Source organism: Perissodus microlepis, chromosome 11, assembly GCF_051167445.1.
Source record: "Perissodus microlepis isolate ML-2025 ecotype Zambia chromosome 11, ASM5116744v1, whole genome shotgun sequence".
Classification (NCBI taxonomy): Eukaryota; Metazoa; Chordata; class Actinopteri; order Cichliformes; family Cichlidae; genus Perissodus; species Perissodus microlepis.
The window spans coordinates 18,691,309-18,715,016 of record NC_140471.1 but is presented as its reverse complement, the minus strand read 5'-3'; the positions used below and the strand labels follow the sequence as shown (position 1 = coordinate 18,715,016).

The 23,708-nt window shown below is 40.5% G+C and overlaps 1 protein-coding gene across 4 annotated transcripts in view; it reads left to right on the top strand.

Moving 5' to 3' along the window:
• The window catches only part of fhod3b (formin homology 2 domain containing 3b), a 92,451-nt gene that overhangs the window by 47,680 nt on the left and 21,063 nt on the right, over positions 1-23,708 (top strand). For all 4 annotated transcript variants that reach the window (XM_084942893.1, XM_084942894.1, XM_084942896.1 and 1 more), the window contains exons 4-5: positions 3,874-3,941; positions 6,446-6,551. In XM_084942893.1, the coding sequence (XP_084799019.1) occupies positions 3,874-3,941; positions 6,446-6,551 (174 nt within the window). The remainder of the gene's footprint in view (positions 1-3,873; positions 3,942-6,445; positions 6,552-23,708) is intronic.

Here is a 23,708-nt window from a genome sequence, read left to right as displayed (position 1 = left end):
CATGTGAACAGTGTTTGCAAGGTTAATGACTTTGTTGGCAAATTAGTTTCACTATTTATCGTTTCATTTGTTAGCTGGACCACAGTGGGTGGTGGGTTTTAGGGTAAGGTTGAGATGGAGATTTCAATGAAAAAGTGACTCATACAAACCTGAAACGTGAAGCTGGAATTTGCTGGCAATGACACATTGAATCATAAGGTATTTAAGCAGCAAAGGACAGATTTACTTTCTCGGCAGCAGCGTGACCATCCCTGAAGTCCTGGCCTGTCTGAATGTATCAGCCCTCCACAGCAGTTTTTTTTTTTTTCTTAACTCTTCCGCTCTGAGCACATTCCTGACAATTATGAAAATCCTGCTCTTACTTTTATGATTGTTATAATTATGAATGCATTACATCCCTGTAGCTATTTGAACTGAGAAAAATGCAACGGTGTGTTGCCGTTTAAGAGAGGAAAACAGCTGCTTTCTCTGGTGCATCAGCAAGAACCATCAAAGAAACACTTTCACTGCATTGAGTCATTCTGCAGTCTTCGGTTGGCTTGTCAGTAAAAGCCTAAGGTGAAGTTGAAGATGACAGGAAAGATGAGCAACCAGACCTCAGATGCACCCTCAGACCCATTGTTTTAACGGTGAGGGCGTCTTGTTTTAGGGTGTGAAGAGTAATGAGCAACATGACTCGACATGACATTAAAAAAAATGTACATTAAAGTAATCGTAAGGTTAGACTGCAGAGAGATGCTTTGCTTCTATCTGCAGCTGAACTTCAATCAAAACTGAACGATGCCCAGAAAGTTTTTATGTGAGCAAACTATGTGCTATCCCTCATGTCTTCCTTTGTTCATATAACATTTGGTCTGCGAAAGCCCACAATACAAATCCATGGCCAATGTAGTAAACTGTCGAGTTTGAATAGTCAGGTGGTTTCATGTGAACATGACTCACAAACATTTCTTGTAAATAAACGAGGTCCCACTCCAAAAGTTCTTTCCTAAATAAAGAAGCGCAGCGGGCCCATACGTTTGGGTGCATATCTGTGCCAAATGGTATGGAACTAATCTCCACTGAGTTATTTCTCATTAGAGATGGGCCTCTGAGAGGTGCATCGGTGTGTGGACCGTAGACGGGGACAGGGAAGGAACTGTCTGTTCCTGCAGTTGATTTAATGTTGCACAGGAATAACTTTATGACAAATTTAATGCTGTACAAACTACATGGTTAAGTAGAGAAGCACAAGCTCTTTGTGCAAAGCTGCAGTGGAGCTGTACGTGGAAGAATTTTCTCAGTCTTACCGCTGCTGACAGACATACACGCACGCACAGACAGACACCGACACACGCCATGCTACTGGGATTTAGTCAAACTCAGTGGAAACCCATGTGCTGATGCATCACTGTTATAGCACTCTGTTGACTGATTAACGTGGAAGTGCAGTCAAGACTTTTGGAAGAAAAAGGGCACATTGATTCAGGGCTTGAGGTTAAGTAGAACCACGAATCAGGCTTGATTTGTATGTTGAAGGTGTGATGAGTAACTCAGAGTTATCTCGCTCTGTTTTTCCACCCCAGTGATCAGAGAGTTTGTCTGTTTAGAGATCGCTAATCTGAACTCTTAGTCATCTTCTTGCCGGGCATAAGGTATGACCCTACCTTGACCTCGAGGGGAGAAAGAGTTGTTAAAAAGCTTTGGCACGTTTTTACATGATGTTCAATCAGTGCAGATATAATGGCACAGTCACGGTAGTAGTCATAATACAAAGACTCAGAATATGTGGCATTATTTTATCTTTATTTGTTTTACAGCCATAAAACTCAATGCAATTTATACCATTATTAGTGTTGTGCTATTAAAATTTACATTTCTTTTCCTTTTATCAATAGAATTACAATGTTCTTAACCACGATAATGACAGTGATTAAAAGGAGCGTATAAAACAAAATAAAACCGATCCAATTACAAAAATGTGTCAGCTTTGAGAAGACAAAGCGGAGACTTGGCAATGGTGATTCGCTAAGGCTGGAGTCACACACTGTTCAGAGGGGGGGGGGTAAAGTGAAAAGGTCCAGTCTCACTTCCTTCCTGTTATTTTTAAAGACATAAATTACCAACATCACACAGCTTCCCTTCTTAATACCTCTGGACTTGTAGAGATTTATTCCTTCTGGATGTTGCTGCCAGTGACTTGCTAGGACTCTTCCGTAGAAGGCTAACGCTTATCAGGCATTTGAGTCATGTACGGCACCGAATGTGCAAAGCATTTAAGGCCCGGGTCTAGTCATACTGAATACCACGAAAGTCACGAATTACTGTACAAATAAGACATCCTTTAAAGATAATGAACTCTGCTAGAATTGAATAGTGAGATGTATGATTTCAACAACGTCGTCAAACATGAGCCTCTGAACCGCATGTGGCCCTGTCCCAGGAAGTCTGCATCTCCAGTTACTTGTCTGTCTGTAGAGCGAGTGGATCACGTTATTAAAAGTGTGTAGGGTTACTGTGGACAACCTTTTCTTGCGATGACACGTCCTGGAACATGGCAGCAGGTTTTAAACTAGGAATGCAATTTAGAGCCAAGTTTATATTAAACAATATTAAGACAGATGTAAGCATGGCGATATTTTAAAATGTAAGGTATTTATTTGTGTTAATAACTACAGTGTTGTTCTGGCTGAATTTTTTCCTTCCTCAGATGTTTGTTGTCCTAGTGGACCTCCCTGTCCTAGCTCTTGCTCCGTGTGAAGTTTTATGTATGCTGTGAAAATGCTGTGTGACACAGAAAAGGCACCAGACCGCGAGTGCTCACTCTGTCTGGTCTATTCTCTAGAAGGTCTAGAAGTAGCCTTTGTTTGTCCACAGAACTGGCAGAAAACAAACCCACTCCTTCCTCTTGCTCTCTTTCTTTCTCTGTCAGCTGAAGGGATTTGCTCTACAGCTGAGGAGGCAAGCAACAATAATGAATAGGAGCCTCTTGCTCTGTATCCTATCTGTATATGCTCGTCAGTGTGTGTTTCTCACAGTTCATTTAATGGCAGCTTTCTCAGAGTTTGTGTGTGCAGGGTGTATTCAAAGCAATATGTTGTTTCTCCTGTTTGTGTGTTCTAAGTATTGCTGGTCATGTTTTTGTGGTGTGGTTGTGTGCGAGAGTGAGCCTTATTGATGATGCCTTTTTCTTTTTTTGTACATACTAATGTTTTTACACCTATCCCTTCAAGTGAAACTGTGTATACAGCTATAAGATGCCAACAGAGAGTAGCTCTGCATTGGACTGTGTTGCTGTATCTGCAGCAGTAGCAGGCAGGTTTTGCTGAGTCAGAGCGAGTTCACACAGCAGTGATGATTGAGCGTTTAAATCTGCGCTCAACGGTGCCACTCGCTGGCAAACTTTGCAAACTGCATGCAGGGAGAAGGATGGGCAATAGCAGTTGCAGGAAATGTATGCTTTTATTGCTGTCAGTCACAACTCTCCTTTACTGCTCTGTAGAGTTTCCATAACTGATTAAAGCATGTATTGTTTCTTAGCCTTTGCGGTGGCTATTTCCAGCATGACTTTGTATGATGTTAGCAGGAAACATCCTCTGTTCTCTAACTCACTGCAGATGTTCTCTGAGTTGCTCCTACTGTTTTGCTCTCACTATTTCTCTTTTTGGATAGCTTTCATATTTAACCACTGGGGATAATTGCTTCCAATGAGTGCACGATGAAGGGGTTTTCTCTACATTTTCAGTCCATGGAAACGTCAAGTTTGATGCAGTTAAAACACATTACTTTAAAGCAAAGTCAGAATCATCCTGCAAATCTAGTAACATTACATACCACATGTGTGACTGTCAGCTGATTTTTTTTTCCACTCACCCCTGATTTCTTTCCATACAGAAAAACTCTACAACTCAACAGGACGGGAGCTGCGGAGAGCCCTCTTTTCCCTCAAGCAGATTTTTCAGGTAATTATTTATTCATTCTAGCTGATGTCTAGTAAGAGCATCTTAAAACTGCACCTCATTCAACCCCCACAGTGCTTTGTGTTTCTCATAATCATTTTTTCAAAATCTTGTGAATTCTTTGGTCAATTTAAACGCATTAACATACAAGAAGTCAGTGCACACATTCACGCTCGCACTTGGACACATTACTGTTTTCTTGAGGCAGAGTTGTGCTGCTGAGAGTCTGCCTTCGTGGCAGCTGTGGAGTGTTCAGGTCTGGTCATACTTCACACTCTGGGCTGGGCTAGCGGGCAGTCGGTCGCAGAGGGGGAGGGATAACTGACAGTTAAATGGAAAAGAGAGCAACAGGCATTGATATATGCTCAGGATATATTAATATACCTTACTTTTTACACTCTGAGTGTCCCTGTGAGTTATCAGCTGTAGAGAACAGTGACAATTCTTGTAAAATATCTCTGATCGATGTCTTTCTTCCCTACATTCCAGTTCTGTAACACACATGTATGAGTTTAGTAACTGCTGGTCATTCTGTTTCTTTAGTGCACGCCTGTATGTTTAGGCTGTGCCAAATGACTGGAGTCTCCATCACAGATATATGGTAAATATGTTCTGGAAGCACTTAGACTTCCTCCTGGGGGAGAAGTAGCCCTGACCACCCCACTGTGTTTATTGCTGCTTTCCTCTCGATCCCATCTGAACAGTAGAGCGCATCAGAAAATGTTAAATCCTGCGGAAAACCTAATGCTTGGCCTTAAATTATGGAGTCATCGACAGGTGTGAGAGGTGCAGGTGGTTTTGTCATCAAGGACAAAATGTGGGATGAAGTGGAGGGGCCGAAGCAACAGGAATCCATTTGAACAAGCTGCAAACAGATTGCACTTCTCACTGCATCTGCAGCCACTTTTTACTGAATTTGAGAAACTGCTGCTGAGTTTTAACCAGCTGATGATTTGGAATGAGTAAAGTGTGTCTGTAGCTGTTCTCTTACAAGAAATAGTTTTTTGGCCTGCAGTAAAACAAATATTACAAATGTTGTTTAGTAAATCTTCTTATTTTTTGCAGGAGGATTAACCAGTGGTTTTACACACTGTGCGCAGATGAAATTACTATAATTTGCTCACATTAAGTCACCAGCTCTCTTGTTTTTGTGGCATTCATTTAGTTATAATATGATCAAGATAAGATGGACCTTTCTGTAGTGACAATCTGCACTAAACCAAGCGCTGCAGGCCAAAGAGAAAATACATTTTCATGGGTAATTCGTGCCTTTAAAGATTAGCATAAATTATCTCACTAGATTCTTGAGCTGAGTTTATCACATTACTGTGCTTCTTAAGCTTACTTTTTATTAGCCTTATAGCTAAGTATATAATGCCCAGAATAACTCTATCAATATAATAGTATAAAGTAAAAAATACAGATAAACTGTATATTAAAATGGATGTAGCCACAGTGACATTCATTGTGCTTCAATCACATCATTACATTTACTTTATTTATCCATCATTTTATTTAAACTTATATAAAAATGTGTATGTATCACCCAGACACAGAGTTTAGTTAGTTAGTGCTGTTTGACATACAAATAAAATGCTAGAGTTTCACTCACCAAAACTGAAGAAGACATTGTTTGGATAGGTTGTTAGTACAGTTACCCACAAGAACGCCACGGTACCTGCCAGATATTTGCATTTAAAATACTTCAAAAGGCACCAACATGAAAAACGAGGTAGAGATGTTGAGTTTGTTAGACATGAAGTCTAGCAGAAAGCTAGTAGCCATACAGTGTCTGCCTGTGTTTGTACCCACATTGCTCAGCATAGGTACCTCTAATTATTCATAACTGTTAAAGTTAATGCAATTAAAACAATGAGTTATTTAAAAATGGCTCCCCATACAGTTGATATGAAAGGGTGTTAGCTTTTGAGACCAAAACTGTTTTCAGCAAAAGGCTGTAAGCATGTTTGTTTTTGCTATAAATTTGGCCATTTTCACAAAGGCATCTATGAAATCTGAGTTTCATTTGGAGCCATCCTTCAGTGACCATAGAAGCAACTGTCGGGTTTTTAAGTTTAAGCTTCAAACTATACTTCTTGATGAGGCTCATAGTTGGGGCTGGATCAGGTGACCCTGAACAATTCTTTAGTTATGCTGCTAAATGCTCAGGCTGCTGGGTGATTTCCCATAGTGCACTGAGTGCCATGCATTTACATGCTGCTACATTTTCTTTTCTCTCCCATAGTTTGTGGGGTTTTTTTGTCTTTTCTTTTCTGATGTTGGCTCTCTCTGGCTGCTGGAGGTTCCTTCCTGTTAAAAGGGAGTTCTTCCTTCCCACTGTCACCAAATGCTTGCTCATATAAGATGCTCTCATTATTTCATTTCTGGCTTTTTTACCTTGCAATATGAAGTGCCCTCTCGAGGCAACTGCTGTTATGAATCCACACAAAATAAATAAAATGTTTGAGTTTATAATCTTGGATATTTTCCTTTTTCTCTGTTGCCAGGATGACAAAGACCTTGTGCACGAGTTTGTGGTGGCCGAAGGACTCACGTGTTTGATAAAAGTTGGAGCCGAAGCCGACCAGAACTACCAGAATTACATCCTCAGGGGTATGTACGCTGCAGAACGGCACAGCTTTGCACCAGTGAAGCTGACAGCCCCCCCCGACCTCAATTTTACAACACAAGGATGTTATTAATCAATCCAGTAACACTTTTCTTTCCATAAACCTATCTACAGCCACATGTGTTTATATAAACTATGTAAATTGATGATTCTGCATGATGACCTTCTCACACTCACACATTTTACCTGTATAAACAAACTCAAATGTGTGCCACAGATAATGTGGATGCTAGGCCAAGTTTAGCAGCTGTTTAATTTATGTCTCCCGTGTCGGTGATGTCAGAGATCATGTGCGTTGAGGTTAAAAGGGGGCAGGGACAGCATGTTTTGGGGATACTAGAGGTCCACAGCTCTCTCTCTCTCTCCAAGGTCACTACCATTTAACAGCCTGCTGTGAGGAGGTGGGTCACACACGCTTAAGTGTCTAATAAAAGTTCTGGCAGGATATTGCAGATCATAAAACTAATTTTCCTCTCCTCCCTCTCATTTTTATTTTCCCTGCTCCTTATTCAGATTGGTTGCACTTCTGTTGATTAAGTTGGACTCTTGACGTCAGTGCTTTATTAGATGTTTGATTTTATATGTAGAACACATAATAAACATGAACTTGTTAGCTTGGATCGAGTCATTGCGGTTAGAAAAAAACAAAACAAAAACAAAAAACCAATTGTGTAGCTCAGTCATCTCTTCTGTGGTTTCTTCATTAAGCCTCCCTAATAAAAGGTCACAGTGCAGCTGACCCCTGTAATTTGGTTGCACATTTCCAACAGATGTAACCTCCCTTGTGTTTACAAACTAAGCTACAGCATGAGCCCAAATGCTTCCTCTCTAATTTTCTAACAGGCCAGTGTTGTTGTTTTTTTTTTTTTTTTTTTTTGTTACTAAAGAAAAAAAGTGACAAAGTACTGATGGTGCCCCCCCGGCAGGTTATAAACATGAACTTGACCCCTGCCTAGACGGCCTCTGCAGGCGTGCTGATCTTAAATGTTGGAGGCTTCATCTGAACTTGGCCCCGTCTCTGATTCAGACAGATAAATCACACGGGGTAAATGGCCAAAACATGACAGGCAGATAACAACTGGTTTTTGGAAACTTCAGAGTTTACCACATGCAAGAGATGTTAGTGTCATACAGCTGTGAATGATGAGACCACTTCTCATATCTGTTCACTCCTCCTTATTGTGACATCCATTTTTTTCTTTAATGTTTGGCAAAGCATGTGGGACTCTTTCCTTTCCTTCGTGTGCTAGTTTATCGCCTCATCTCTGCGGATTGGAGTCCTGCCCCTTTCCCCGTATCTTTACATCAACATGAGAACCTAAACCAAACTAGCACTCTCCCCAAAGCCCGTCTAACCCATTTCAATTTTTGACCTAATTTCTCCTGACCAGCTGAGGAAATGTGGAGTGTAGTAGATCACCCTCCCTCGTGAGACATGTGTTGGCGAACGCAAGTCGAGCATGTGCTGGAACCCAGATGTACAGGTCAGAAATGAATATAGATCTGGCGGCTTTACTGCTGATGACTTCCAAGAGGAGCTATGTCATAAGGATTCCCAAGAGGGGAGTGAATTATTTGCCTGAAATTTTCACACGTGCACACACAGAGAGGGGAACAGAGGCAGATAGCAAACCAAGAGCAGTAATTGCTTTGGTATCAAACACTGATCACTTCTAATGCTTTTTGCTGTAATGTCTTTCAAGTTGAGCCCAGTAAAGGAAAAAAAAAAGAAAAGAAAAAAAAAGGAAAAAGTTGAGAGGAATGTGGTCTTGAACCCTGGTCTGTCTGGTGTGCATTAAAAACCTCCCGACAAAACAATCTTGCTCTCTTTCAAGAATAAATATCAATCTTATGGGTCTTTTGTAGTTGAAAAAGGCACAGTCACACGTGCACACCAGTCTGCTTGCATTTTAGAACAACAGGTCTCCAGCCTTAGCTCTGTGGAACATTGCCTTCATTGTAAATGCTTGTTCCTGCAGCATTCTTAGCAATCTACACCATCTCACTTTGCTCTTTTTCTTCGGTTTTTTTTTTCTCTTTCCATCTTCTTAAACCCCTGGAGGTGTCTGTGGCAGGTTAGTGCTCCCTCAGTGATGTGAGTGGTTTCTGTGTCTGCCTGGTTGGGGTCTGGCCCCTTTCACGGCCCCTCACACCTGGCTCGGAGGGCTTCCAGACCTGGGCTTAACTCCTTGGAGACCTGCGATTTTTTTTTTTTTTTTTTTTTTTTGGACCCAGGGGAAAGCTTGTATGCCTTTATCACCCCATCAGAGGAAAGGGTGTGAGGTCACTGTTTCAGAGGTGCTCGTGCCATCTGGTCTTCCTGTAAATCTTACAATCAGCTGCAAACACAAGAGAGCCAAAAGGGCAATGAAGGCCTCATTAGGCTCGGTCGTGCTTCTTTCATGCTCATTTATTATCTTTCGAAAGCAGCTCTTGAAATCATAAATCTTTTGTTAATGAAATGAAAATCAGAGCAAAGGTTTCATAGTGTATGTTTCTTTAGTTAAGAATGTAGTTTCTCAAACCAAAAAGGTGTCGTGGGTTTGTCAAATGTTCTTTCTCTGCAGCAGACTTGTTGCAGGTTGGAGAAGTTTGACTTGTAACTCGTGGTTAACATGCGAAAGAATGTATTTTAAACCATATCATTTTTTTCAAAACCTATCACAGAGTTAACATGATACATATCACTAATATATGACAAGAAGTTCCCAACCAAGCATCAGTATGTGACTAGTTGTTAGTGAGAATGCATTGATTAGAGATGTAGTTGTCAAAAGTGATGTGGCTCAGGAGGTAGCGCGGGTCGTCTACTAATCAGAAGGCTGGTGGTTTGATCCCTTGCTGTCAAAGTGTCCTTGGGCAAGATGCTGAACCCCAAGTTGCTCCTGATGTGTTTATTGGAGCGTGAATGTTAGATAGAAAGCACATAGTTGTAGGAAAACGTGCTTGTGAATGGATGAATGAGGCTTGTTGTCTAAGGCACTTTGAGTACTCAAGCAGAGTAGAAAAGTGCTACATAAGAACGAGTCCATTTACCGTTTAGATTAGTTAGTGTTGTCTGGTTAGAAGCTGGTGGGTTTTACTTGTAACTGTAACTTTTGTAGGCCTGCGCTTGACATATGACATTGACTGTAATAAAAAACTGTTACTTAGGAAGCAAAGGGTCCCTGATTCGATGTCAGGAAAAGACACAAATCCCTTTGGGGCTGTGCGTGTTTAATTTGACACAAAAAAATCTGCCAAATAAAACAGGTGGAGTTATCACTTGTGAATAAGGGAGCAGCTGAAAGTATATTTGTCTTCTTCCTCTTCTGTAATTGCTTATTCCTCCTTTGTGGCACTCACAGACTGCAGTATATTATGTTACCACACTTTGAGAAGCATGGGTTTCATGAAGACCACATTTATAGTAAAAGTCCGAAATGCTAATAAATCAGATGGTGGTTCAGGTCCACCCTAATATGTGCCTTTGTGCCATTCTGACAAAAAACTTTCTATTCTGTCTTAAAAAGTGCCAAATAAAATACTGAAAGTTGGCACAGTAACTCATCGTTGTTAGTGCTTCCTCAGCCCCAAAATAAAAGCAGCTTTTGCAAAAAGGTCAAATAAGTTTCATCAGTAAGCTCAGACTTTTTTTTTTCTTCACTGTGGTTAAAAAAAGATCCCTATGGTACTAATTATCATGAGCAAAACAGGCAGAGGAGTTGGAAGAACAAATGACAAGGTTTTTCCATTTGTAGAATTTATAGTAAGAACGCTAACAAAAGCAACAACCGTGTTTAATTGGTAACTGTAAAAATGGGAGCGACAGACAGAGAGGGCAGATTAAAGACAAACCAATTACAGTCAACATGAAGTAATTATTCCCTGCTTTGAAAGGTTCACTGTTGACATTCCTCGCCATAAGCTTTGTTTTTGGCTACACTTTCTCTGCGTGCACTTCTTCGAGGCCGTGCTATTTCAGCCTGCATGCTGCTGTTGACAAAACATTTGCCATCTGTAAGCACCGGTGGAAACAAATTGGAAGTGAAGCGTTAGTTTTTGATGTATGGGAATTTGGAGAAACAGACTTTTTCTTTTTTTTTTTTGTTTCAACTTCCAGAGCAAGCGAGGATATATATTTGATGGAAAACACATTTGTAAACAGGGTATAACTTATCTCCATACCCAAAAGGCCATCACACGCTGAATTATACTGTATATACCTGGGCTTGCATGTTATAACTTAGTCTTGAAAATTTATAGCTCTCAAAGATATGAGTCTAGAAGTATTACCTTATGCTATAAGTCATGCCCATATTTCATTTCATACTTTTATCTCATTCGCTCTTCCTTGGCTTCTATGTCTTGCTACCACTTTAAGATCTCCTGGTTTTAATGACACGGCTGTTATAATCCCACAATGCTGAAGCACCTTGACTTCCTGGTTTCCAGAAGGAAGTGCTCAAAAGGGCCGTGTGGGAAAGATAGATGTGTTCTAGTCAAGTGTTTCATTACCTCTTAAACTGTCTAGGACCTAACCCCCCCCCCCCAATACAGCACACAGATCAGCTTTTAGAGCCACACAGCAGGAACTTTAGTGGCCCGCCGTTTCCACAAAGTGCACCTGAAACACAAGAGCCTTTTATTCAAATTTTAAGTGTCTGTAGTAGCAATGGCTTTAAATTTTATATGTGACACACTAGCAAGACAGCGCATTAAGCAACGTTTATGTGCAACGGTTTTCATCTGCGTGTCACAATCCAAAACGCTTCACTGTAAACAAAGGTAAGAGCAGCCAGCTTCATTTATGTACTCTGCACTTTGTAGCCGAACAGGCGGCTGTGGTGTCGAGCTGGAATGGAAACCTGTAGTTAAGAAAAATCACCATAGGAATAATCTAAGTTTTATATACAGTATTTGACTGGGCTATGATTTTAAGTTGGCCATATTAGGGATATTGGCTGCCACTGACATCAATGAGAGCCAAGAGTAGAAAAAAATCTGTTGGAAACCGAGGGTTAGAGCAGCCTTTAACCAGACAGATCGATAGATTGATATGTTAAGAGAAAGTTCTTATGTATCTTAAGTGCAAAACAAAACAACAGCAGTACATTTTTTAATACTGATCCACACTAAGGAGACTTTCAGTCTTTTAGTCCTAAATTTAGATTCTCTTTTGATTGTTATGAGTGAAAACCCAGGCATAGCAGCAGTGTTGGAAGCTCTTCTTGGAAACAGTGCGTATTGTGTTGTCTGGATTGCTGTACTTGAGGGAGACCTTTATGATGGCCCGTTGTCTGGATAAACATTTCCATTTTGTCTGTACCAAGCTGTGTGGATTTGTGCGAATGTATCAATATACTGCATGTGCTGGTTATTACAGGTGTAATCGTTTCCTTGTTAGTGTGATCGTGCAAGAATGACGTTTAAAAGAAGATAAAGTCATGCTTTGTTAATTTTTCTCTAGGGTAAAGGGAATTCGAGAGGGCCTTGCGGGAACTGCTGACACACATATGTAGACAAGAGCGAGAAGGGGATCTCACGGAATGCCCTTGTTGTACCAATAGAAACTTGAACTCCTGGTTTGTAATGAGATCCCATGGGAACACGTGCATGTTTTCCACCCAATCTCATGCAGCTTTTTGAAAAGCCACTGCTCCCGCTGCCCTCTCAGTGCAAATCTTTTCAATCTGAAAAGCACTCACTCACTGAAACACACATAGACATTGTGGTGACGTGGATGTTCATTCATGCACACTTAGAGCTTAGTCTGCAGGTTATGGTCGTAATTCAATTTAGTTCAGTTCCTTGGTATTTTTATAGCATCAGTTCACAACAACTGTAACCTCAAGGCATGTTATATTGTTAACTAAAGATGACACCCTTTGGCCAAGCACTTAGTGACAGTGGGAAGGAAAAACTCCCTTTTAACAGGAATAAACCTCTGGTGGAATGATGCTCGGGGAGGGGCAGCCATCTGTTATCACTGGTTATGGGATGAGGGGAGGGAGACAGGATAAGATACACACTGTGGAAAAGAGCCAGAGATTATTAATAACTAATGATTAAATGTAATTATGGTTTATGAAAACAAGGAGAGGGAAAATAGGTGAGTGGAAAAGAAATCCTAATTGCATCATTTGAAGCCCCCAGGGTAACAAAGGGATGGTTCAGGCCACTGAGACACAGCCAATGAAGTCCCACCTACAAAGAATATTAAACATTATGGCTGTCCATTGAATTTGTATTAGGTGAATGTCCCTCTTTGTCAGTCCCCTTGGCAAGCAAAAAGAAAAACATTTTAAAGCTGCTGTTTCGTGGGATAGAACAACCTCATTTTTAAATGCTGCCAAAATTGGAAAAACTGAGCCTTTAATAAGATGTGCAATATCAGGCACCATCAACAGGAAGAATAGAAAACATTTTGTCACTGATAGGTCAAATATCTAAATGTCAGTTTTAAGTTCCTGCAAGTTAAGCTAAGGCATTTACACAACATCCAACTTGCATTATTGTAGTGGAATGTGGTTAATTTAGGAAATCGAGTAATGTTATGTTTGCAAGTGCCTTATTCAGCTACAACAGCTTGCTAAGACACATATTACAGTTGGTTTCAACCAGCTAGCTAAACATTGATATGAAATCTAATGTTCTGTGGTGGCTGCAAGCATTTTGTTATTTTTTGAGCTCTCACTTGCATCTTAATTTATGTTTTCCCCTCAGCTGAATGTAGTTTTCAGATATTTGGCATATCCTGAATCAATAAAAGTGTCTGATCGTGAACTGAAAGACCAAAGCCCCACAAAAAAAATCTAAATAGTTGTAGTTGGTAGTAACAGGGTTTGGTAGTCTAGAAAAAGCTAATAATATTTTTATGCCTTGGTGCTGGTGATAAAATGTTGGTGGTCAAAGGCCAAGGACACTGTGACCTTTCATGTATCCAATCCTGGTTAATGTGAGATGTCAGGTACAGCTGGAGGAAATTTTATTACATCTGGGACAAATTTCCAGTAAGACAAGAACTGATTGGGGTTCGGTGGCTCAAGGTCTGTGTCGCTCTGACCTCACAAACCAGTTTTTATCCATAACTCAAGAAATCATATGCTAATTATAACAATATTGTACACAAATGTCTTATAAAGTAAAGCGATAAAACATATTTTTATCCAAAGGTTGAAAGCTCGAGTCTGGATCGACGCCGACGTAAACAGCAAGTCGACTGGTTGGCAGAGGCATACAACCCTGAGGCTGTAATCCTAGTCATGTGTTATATAGCTTCAGTACCTGCCTAAAAATTTGGTCCTCTGGGATGATGGGAATAACTTCATGTGGTCAGTGGAAATTTAGGAAATGAGTGTTACGCATGATTTCATCCCACAGCCTCTCAACTCTTTCTGCTCCACTGGCATCATTTTGGTTTTTTGCTTCCAGCATGTTCTCTATAAATTAAATCACCAGTGTTTAAACTGACATACTGAGTCACGTACTCAAATATACACAAGCAAATACTCCATAGACTGCTTGACACTGTGTTGAAAATACTAACACTACCTACATTTACCATTTACCTACACAAACACAGCAGCATGTCATCACGTGTTGGGGTTAAACTTGAAACCTTCTTCCGACCGGATGTGTCCCACTCTGTCCTTCCTCTGTGTCAGACCCCTCCTGCCCTCACGTGAGCAGACGGCTTACATCTGAACCCACTTCACCCCACCTGCCTGACCTATATTCTGAATCCCCTTATTCTTCTTACCTACATCTGTAGAAGTTTTTAGCCTGAGCAGACCCACTGGCAGCAGAGTTACAATCCCATCCCAGAGCCTGTTTTACGGTAACAGAATTCAGTATACAAGCCAATTATATTATAAGAATGTTTGATTTAGTTTATTTCTCAAGCTCTCATTTTATCATCTGTGACCTTGCTGTCTAAGGTACATAAACTCTAATTTGGAAAAAATAAATAAATCCTTTGCAGTTATGCAGCACGCAGGCACATAGATTGAAATCGTCAGTGTTTCACGGCTTTAAGGCTGATTTTTGTAAGCTGACTGTTTTTTGGGACTGAATTCAGTATGCGACTGGCCAGAACCAGACTCAATCACACTACTATGCTCTGAGGAGCAGTAAGAATTTACCACAGCTCATCTTTCAGTTCACTTTACAAGAGGGTGGATGTAACGCAGCAGCTTGTTGCCAAAGTCTTTCCCATTTGGATGCGGTGCAGAAATCATCTGTTGGACTTCTTCCAGTTGTTCATTGTCCTAAAATCATTTGATAAAATTTATTTGGTGCAGTAGCCCTTCTACTCTCTCAGCTGTTCAAGTACAAAGAGGTGAGCAGTAGAACAGAAAGTGATACCACATTTAGCTTGTTTATTCTCCTCATAATGTTGTAGGAGATTTTGCCCTGCTCAGCACTGCAGTGGGTCTGCGGTGCCTGTGGAGCTTGCTCAGCCAAATACTGGGGAGGCGCTCTGCGTTACTTCATGCTATTGTTCCATTAGGCCTGTTTGTTTGTCTTCAGGGAATTTGTTTGGGTTTAGGCCCACAGTAAATTTTGTCAAATGCTGGCAGACATTTATTCATGTCTGAAAATGGAAGCGTCCCCCTGTTGTTTTACTGTATGGGGTTCAAATAAGTAAGTCTGGTAGTTCAGGTAAGTCTGGCAGTTGGCTCAGTGATTGGAATTAGTCTGGCTTTAATGGTCTGGGTTATTAGCTGACTAACAAATGTCTTTGTCCAGTACAGTAGAGCTGAGTAATAAACTTGACTTTTTATGGCAGACAGACTCTAAGTCAGGACGGAGCTAGAGATATGCATGCAGAAATGAGAAAAAATAAGAGTAATCAATCAGACTGTAACTTAATCAGTAACTGAAATTCATTCTTTTTCTTCTTTATAATATACTTTGCAAAGAACTGTGTGTTAACAAATTTTACTGAAACTATCAAAGATAAACGTGTTTATTCGACAGAAAAGTTGAATTCATATTGTATACGTTGTATATAGAAGGCCTGTGTGAAGAGCAATTATTACTTTTTTCTAATGAGAAAAGAAAAACAAGAACACACCTTGTGAATATGTACAGATGAAGTTTTTAAAAAATATATGTTTCAAGCTAAACCTGAGCCTACACCTCTTTAATTTTTTTATGAAAGTTTTATTTTGATGTGACACTTCTCTTCTTCATTACAGATGTAGGTGGTTCACAACAACAAAAAAAGTTATTTAAGATGATTAATCACTAATTAATTTGGTTAAACAGGTTTTTACTGCTACGTTTGTTTTATACCCATCTGTCTCATCACAACTGATCACAGAGTGGTGAAAGCAGAGTCGAGGCCAGCTTGATGAGCTTGCTGGTCTACTGTCATCAGTATATCGTCAAAGAGCAGAGGGTTATCCAAAATATACGTCCATGAACAACCAGATAATGCTGTTTGCCTTTCAGCTCCCAGTGTCATGCTAGCTTCCAGAGACACTGGGCAAGCATTGCTTTCCTGCTTTGCTTGCCCTGATGAAACATTTATGGTATAGAAAAAGATTTTTTTTGCCATGCTAGCTATAGAAGATTACCTTCATGGATGGATATCCTCTTAACTTTTTTTTTTTTTTTTTTTAAATCTGCATTCACTGCTGCCAGTGAACTGTATGTTAAGAATTGATGCAACTAAATCAATATGTGAGATATGTGTATATATTTTTAATCAGAAAATCCTGTTGGTTCCCATGAACTGACTATGAACTCATTTAACCAGTCTGTTCTGATATCTGAGAAAGGATGTCTCAGCTGCTAGTTTAAAGAATTATTGGATACAACTTGATGCTAATATTGTATATTATCTTTTCCGTTAGAGTTAGAAGGAACAATAAATCACTGTATTAGTGTGCAATATCCCTCTCTCAGTCAGATATCCTTTCGTTTGTGACATCTACATTCATAACAACATAGTGATGTTCAAATAACTCAGATCAAGGCTGCAAGGTAAAATCTCACTAACTAACTTTATTGATCCATCCATTTTCTCACCCCCCTTGTCCAATTCAGGTTACGCTTAGGGCAGAAAAAAACAGATTTTGATTGTTTTAAAGACTTGGGAAAGTGGAAACAAGCCATAAACAAAATACTTGCATGATACCAGTTTCTTAAAATGAGCAGATAAGCAAACTCATTTTCCCGTGGGTGAAAACAGAGCTGTTCCATAAAGTTTAGAGCCGAGTTCCATAGATTCATTGCTACTAGACCTTTTCAATGAGTCATGTGATCCACTGTTGATAAACTGTTGATTGTTGCTGCTTTTAATATGCACTTAGATCTTTTATTTTAACTGATCATCCAATAAATATGTAAAACCATCTTAGGTTGCTCCAAATAAACCCTTTATACAAATTTGCTGTAAATACTCCTGATTTGTTTATGAGTCACTGTCAATAAAGATAACAGGAAAAATAGTGGCTTTGCAAGTCTGTATTCAGTAATAATCTCCATAACTCTGTGAATACTAAAATCTGACATAGTAGAAAATCAATTTAGATGAAAACAAAAACCTTTGTCAGGCCTTGCATATACAGCGATCCAGGTACAGTGGGTACATGGAAGTACACCTCAGAAATCTAAGCGCAGCATCTGGCTAATGCACAGAATGCAAGATAAGAGTCTCCATGTTGCACTGTAGGGGCTAAAGATTTGGCCCCATTCCCAAAGTCCTGGTAAAATAAATGTTGCACACTGACAGACAGTTTGGCTGACCCAGTTTAGATAAATTCCAAAATGTAAATGAAACCAACGGGGCAGAGTGGTAAGTGGGAGAGAAGTGGACAGTTTTTTACTGTAAACAGAAAGTTGTTCATTTGATTTCTTGCATCCTTATAGATAAAGTTGTCTTTTTAAAAAACATATACGTCAGCTGGCTTGCATTGGTGCTGACTTCACAGACCTCAGACTGCTTCTCACCTCGGCAGTGGTCACGGAGCAGCCCTTCCTGCACATTCCTGGGGCTGTGGAAGATAATTGCTGTGGTTTATGAGAGGGAGAGGCCCTGAAGAAACACTTCCACCAGACTTCAGTTGTTTGATTTTGTACTTCTCTCAGAATTTGAGACACGGGAGCAGGGTCTGTCTCCTCCAGTCTCCTAGTCTGTGGTTCCCTGCTGCAACTCTGTGTCGTCCAAATGTTCTACTCACTCTTAAGGCAGTTGCATGTTGAAATAAATTGAGTGTAAGAGTGCTGCACCGATGACAGGCTGCTCACTCGACACTTCAAAGTTTCTTTAAAGCTGTCCTTTTTACCCTGGCTGTCCTTTTCCCCAGTGGCATGTATCTTAACTCTAATCACTGTGCTTTGAAGGGAGCTCATTGTCTGCAAGCATCTTATTACGTGACATACAGTACATACAAAGGGAGTTAGCAGTGTTATTGTTGCGCTTTGTGTGAGGTATTGTAAAGCTGCTCATGATTATATAAATGGAGGCCCACATTGTTGGCCCCAAATCAGTGCTTGAGAGTGGAGAGAGTCCTTTACAGACTCTGGACTCACATGTTCCTCTTATTAACCCTCTTCTAAAGTTATAGATGACTGTCTGTTGTACAGTTTAAAAACAACCCTGGGTTTTGGGCCAACACTTAGGGAAGTATGGCAAATGTTCATCCCAGTTTCAAAGCTTAAAACTGTAAGAAGCAGGCAGCCTAATTCTTAAAGGGCCGTTAAATGACTAGTTAAAGCAAAGTGTGTGTAAATCGCTTTCATTTGCAGTCCGCATACGTGATTGTTTGGAGAGTAATTAAATGTCTCCTTTTAACTGTTTTGACCAGAATATGAAGGTTTCCCATAATGACAGGTAATTTTATTTTTTTTCTAAACAGTTACAGTATCATTTTACCTAACCATTCGGTCTTTGCGGTTTTTGGATTTGTAGTCAAATCGTACATCAAGAGGCCGCTGGCAATGAATAATTTCATGAAGCAGCAGTTTTAATGAATGTGAGAAAAAAGGTAATGGCTGTGTGTTTTCTGGCGCCACATAACGGTTCAAGTAACATATAATTTCCATATCTTAACTGTTCGCTAAATTAAATTCAAATATGATATTTATTCTGATTGTTTTTTGCGCGGTTGACTGCTTGAGTGACTGGCTCTCAATAGCAGAGATGTCAGACTCGTTTTGCATAGTGGGCCACATACAGCCCACTTTGATGTTAAGTGGGCCGGACCAATTAAATTGAACTTTATTTATATAGCGTCAAATCACAACAACTGTCACCTCAAGGTGTAACCAATGAAACACCTCCATCTATCAAATCAAAGATTTTTACCTACACATTTAAAACCTGAGATATCGTAACATACAGCGGCTTGCAAAAGTATTCGGCCCCCTTGAACTTTCCCACATTTTGTCACATTACAGCCACAAACATGAATCAGTTTTATTGGAATTCCACGTGAAAGAGCAATACAAAGTGGTGTACACGTGAGAAGTGGAACGAAAATCATACATGATTCCAAACATTTTTTACAAACATAAACTGCAAAGTGGGGTGTGCGTAATTATTCAGCCCCCTTTGGTCTGAGTGCAGTCAGTTGCCCATAGACATTGTCTGATGAGTGCTAATGACTAAATAGAGTGCACCTGTGTGTAATCTAATGTCAGTACAAATACAGCTGCTCTGTGATGGCCTCAGAGGTTGTCTAAGAGAATATTGGGAGCAACAACACCATGAAGTCCAAAGAACACACCAGACAGGTCAGGGATAAAGTTATTGAGAAATTTAAAGCAGGCTTAGGCTACAAAAAGATTTCCCAAGCCTTGAACATCCCACGGAGCACTGTTCAAGCGATCATTCAGAAATGGAAGGAGTATGGCACAACTATAAACCTACCAAGACAAGGCCGTCCACCTAAACTCACAGGCCGAACAAGGAGAGCGCTGATCAGAAATGCAGCCAAGAGGCCCATGGTGACTCTGGACGAGCTGCAGAGATCTACAGCTCAGGTGGGGGAATCTGTCCATAGGACAACTATTAGTCGTGCACTGCACAAAGTTGGCCTTTATGGAAGAGTGTCAAGAAGACAGCCATTGTTAACAGAAAACCATAAGAAGTCCTGTTTGCAGTTTGCCACAAGCCATGTGGGGTCACAGCAAACATGTGGAAGAAGGTGCTCTGGTCAGATGAGACCAAAATGGAACTTTTTGGCCAAAATGCAAAACGCTATGTGTGGCGGAAAACTAACACTGCACATCACTCTGAACACACCATCCCCGCTGTCAAATATGGTGGTGGCAGCATCATGCTCTGGGGGTGCTTCTCTTCAGCAGGGACAGGGAAGCTGGTCAGAGTTGATGGGAAGATGGATGGAGCCAAATACAGGGCAATCTTGGAAGAAAACCTCTTGGAGTCTGCAAAAGACTTGAGACTGGGGCGGAGGTTCACCTTCCCAGCAGGACAACGACCCTAAACATAAAGCCAGGGCAACAATGGAGTAGTTTAAAACAAAACATATCCATGTATTAGAATGACCCAGTCAAAGTCCAGATCTAAATCCAATCGAGAATCTGTGACAAGATCTGAAAACTGCTGTTCACAAACGCTGTCCATCTGATCTGACTGAGCTGGAGCTGTTTTGCAAAGAAGAATGGGCAAGGATTTCAGTCTCTAGATGTGCAAAGCTGGTAGAGACATACCCTAAAAGACTGGCAGCTGTAACTGCAGCAAAAGGTGGTTCTACAAAGTGCTGACTCAGGGGGCTGAATAATTACGCACACCCCACTTTTCAGTTATTTATTTGTAAAAAATGTTTGGAATCATGTATGATTTTCGTTCCACTTCTCACATGTACACCACTTTGTATTGGTCTTTCACGTGGAATTCCAATAAAATTGATTCATGTTTGTGGCTGTAATGTGACAAAATGTGGGAAAGTTCAAGGGGGGCGAATACTTTTGCAAGCCACTGTAAGAAAAAGAAGTGTAAGTTCAACCACACCAGTCACTCAATCACAAATTTCTAAGGTAGATAGTGGGGAAAAAAATGGTAACTTTTCTCTCATTCAATTGTTTTCTTTTTTCTCTTAATCACGTCAATGTAGTATGAATGTCGTAAAAGCTATAAAACGTATACAGTTAAAAGTGCAAAATATATGCTTTCCTTCACATTTTCCACAGCCATGCAGTGAGGCTGGTTTGGAGTCTTTGCCGGGCCGATTCTGGCCTTATGTTTGGCACCTCTGTTCTATAGGCTAAAACCTTTAAATGTTGCCTTATGATAACATGTCAGCGTGATCTAAAAGCCAGCTCGCTTTGTGGTGGATAGATAAAGTCTCATCTGTCAGCAACTGAACATTCGTGTTGCGTAATGACACTTAAAAGTCTCATTAAAGACGCGTGTTTTCAGTGGAATTCCTTAAAAGCACATTGCACTAAGGCAGATACCGTACACAGGTGCACGTGAGAGATAAGTCTGTGCAGTGATGATATTGCAGGTCTGCTAATGCCACACAGCTCTTTAAAGTTGAGGCTGTTTTGTGTTTGTATAAAAATTGACTGTGCATCATTATTTTGTACTCTGTGCTCACAGTGTGCTGTAAATGATCTCTTTAAAGCTGTCTGGTGGGATAGTTACAGAGGGTTTCTCTCTGGCCTGCACTGACCGATAGAGTCAATCGCTTTTTTAAAAACACATTCTATTGTGGTCTGCTGTGACACAACGCCCAGAGCTCGCAGTGGGAAAGGACCGTTTCTCTGTTCTGACATGTTGCGAGTACTTAACCCCGATTGATAAAAGATGCACTGTCGCCACCGCTGCTTGCTGCCGCTGCAGTACGCCGACAGCAAGCACATACACACAGACGCACACAGGGCCTGTCCACCCACACTCTCTCACACATCATGTACACACAGCAGCTGCACCTGGGAATTTTGGCCTATCAGCTGCATATTCGCGATTTTCATGCCACTCTAGAAGACTGCATGAAGAAATTTATACGTATATAACAGAAAGTGCAGCCTGTCATCATAACATGTTATAAGAAAGCGATGTAAACATACAAAGAAGAGATTAGATCAAGTTAGATACAGTTTCAAAGCACCTGTTTCTCTGCTTTTTTGTCACAGCTGCTAATATATCTGATCACTTTTATATATATGATCCTTCTGAATAAAAAACACCAATGGCTTGACTTATTGAGAATATTCTCCTATGTATTATTACCTCCCAACACTCTAACTTCTGCCAAGAAACACTCAAACAGGCTCTCCAAAAATGTTCCACTTTTAATGCGTCACGTGCTCTTCCCCCCGTGTCAGCTAATGTATCATGTAAAGTTTCTGTGGGTTCAAACTGAACTCATCATGTTGTGGTCTTCTATATGAAAGCATTACTTCTACATGTGTGGACTTCCTCTGAGATGCTGCTTTAAAAACAAAACAAAAAACCCCACCACATTTTAAATGGTGCTTTTGTCTGTTCCACTCCTGTCCTATAATGTTTATCTCCCTTCCCCCATCTCCTTAAACAGAAGCCCTACACTTTTACTGCCCCCCACTGAGATCCCTTGGCTCTGATTGTGTTCTTATTTATGTATCCTGTTACAGATAGAAGTCATGTCTGCTTCCACTGAGGCACTCTGCTCAGTTATACTGCCCCCAGTTGTGTCCACTAACTTGGGAGTTGAATGTGGACAAGTGATTTTTTTTTTTTTAAGATCTTCACCTAATTGTTGAGATTTTAAATTTTCACAGCAACTCCAGTTTGCATGTACAGTTCATATATAATTACTACTACATTTACTACAATTACTACATATATAATACTAGAGTGTTGGAAGATCATTGTCTTATTTCACCAAAATAAAAAAGAATTAGAGAATGTGTGAATAATACAGGGGGAAATGATCTGACAGTGTACATTTTTGGTCTTATATACAGTACTGTGCACAAGTCTTGAGCCACCCCTCATTTCATGATAGCTTGCTTGCAAGGAGGCAGATTTTCTTGTATTTTTATGTCGTCTTGAACAAGTTTTCCAGGTTTTCTGAATGTTTTCAGTCCTCATACCCAACCAGAGCAAAGATTTTTGTTCGTTAAGCCACTTAATATCAACATATGAATCATTCAAGCATAAGGAAGGCAACCAGCTCAAGAGGTGAAACAGTGTTTTGCCTATGCATGAAATTTTTAAATGGTATCTTCAGCAGAAGTGAATGGTTTCAGTGGAAGGATGGCTGTCAAGAAGTCATTCTTAATTGAGGAAAACAGGTAGAAAAGCCTGAGGTATGCCAAATTACACAAGAACTCAACTGAAGGTCAGTGTCAGAAGTCTTATAGAGTGATGCATTGTCAACAGTATTTACAGAGGAGGAATTATGAATGCAGAAAACTGCCATCATATTTTAGTCTACTATGAAATACCATCTGGTAAGATCCTGATTGGCAGAAGCTTCATTCTTGTCGCGACAATGATCCCAAACACACTGCCATTGCAGTAAAAGCAGAGTCATGGTTTGGCCTCCCCAGCCCCCCTCCACATTATTGAAGCAGGCTGGGATCATCTTGACAGAGAACAGACTGAAAAGCAGCCAAAACCTAAAGAAGAGCTTTGAATGTCCTTCAAGAAGCCTGGAGAGCAATTCCTGAAGACTCCTTAAAGAAATGACAAGAAAGCTGCCTAAGAGAGTTCAGGCTCTGATAAAGTAAATCCATCCATCCATTCGCTTCCGCTTCTCCTTTTCAGGGTCGCGGGGGGCGCTGGAGCCTATCCCAGCTGTCATAGGGCGAGAGGCGGGGTACACCCTGGACAGGTCGCCAGTCTGTCGCAGGGCCAACACACAGGGACAGTCAACCATTCGCGCTCACATTCACTCGCACATTCAGACCTAATGGCAATTTGGATTTTCCAATTAACCTATCCCCACAAGTAAATCAAATATTGATTTCCAATCTCATTAGAATCAATTGTACAAACTCTGGTTTCGCCATATAAATTTCCATGTATACTTGCACGTATCAGTAAACCACTGCACCTCATTTATCTAGCAAAATAAAAAGATTTTTGCACAGTATTGTACCACAAGGTCATGTCTCCTGTCATATACTGGGGCTGAAATCTCTCAAAAAGCACCAAAAGTAAACTATGAGTTTTCTCATGAATACAGTCTGTTATC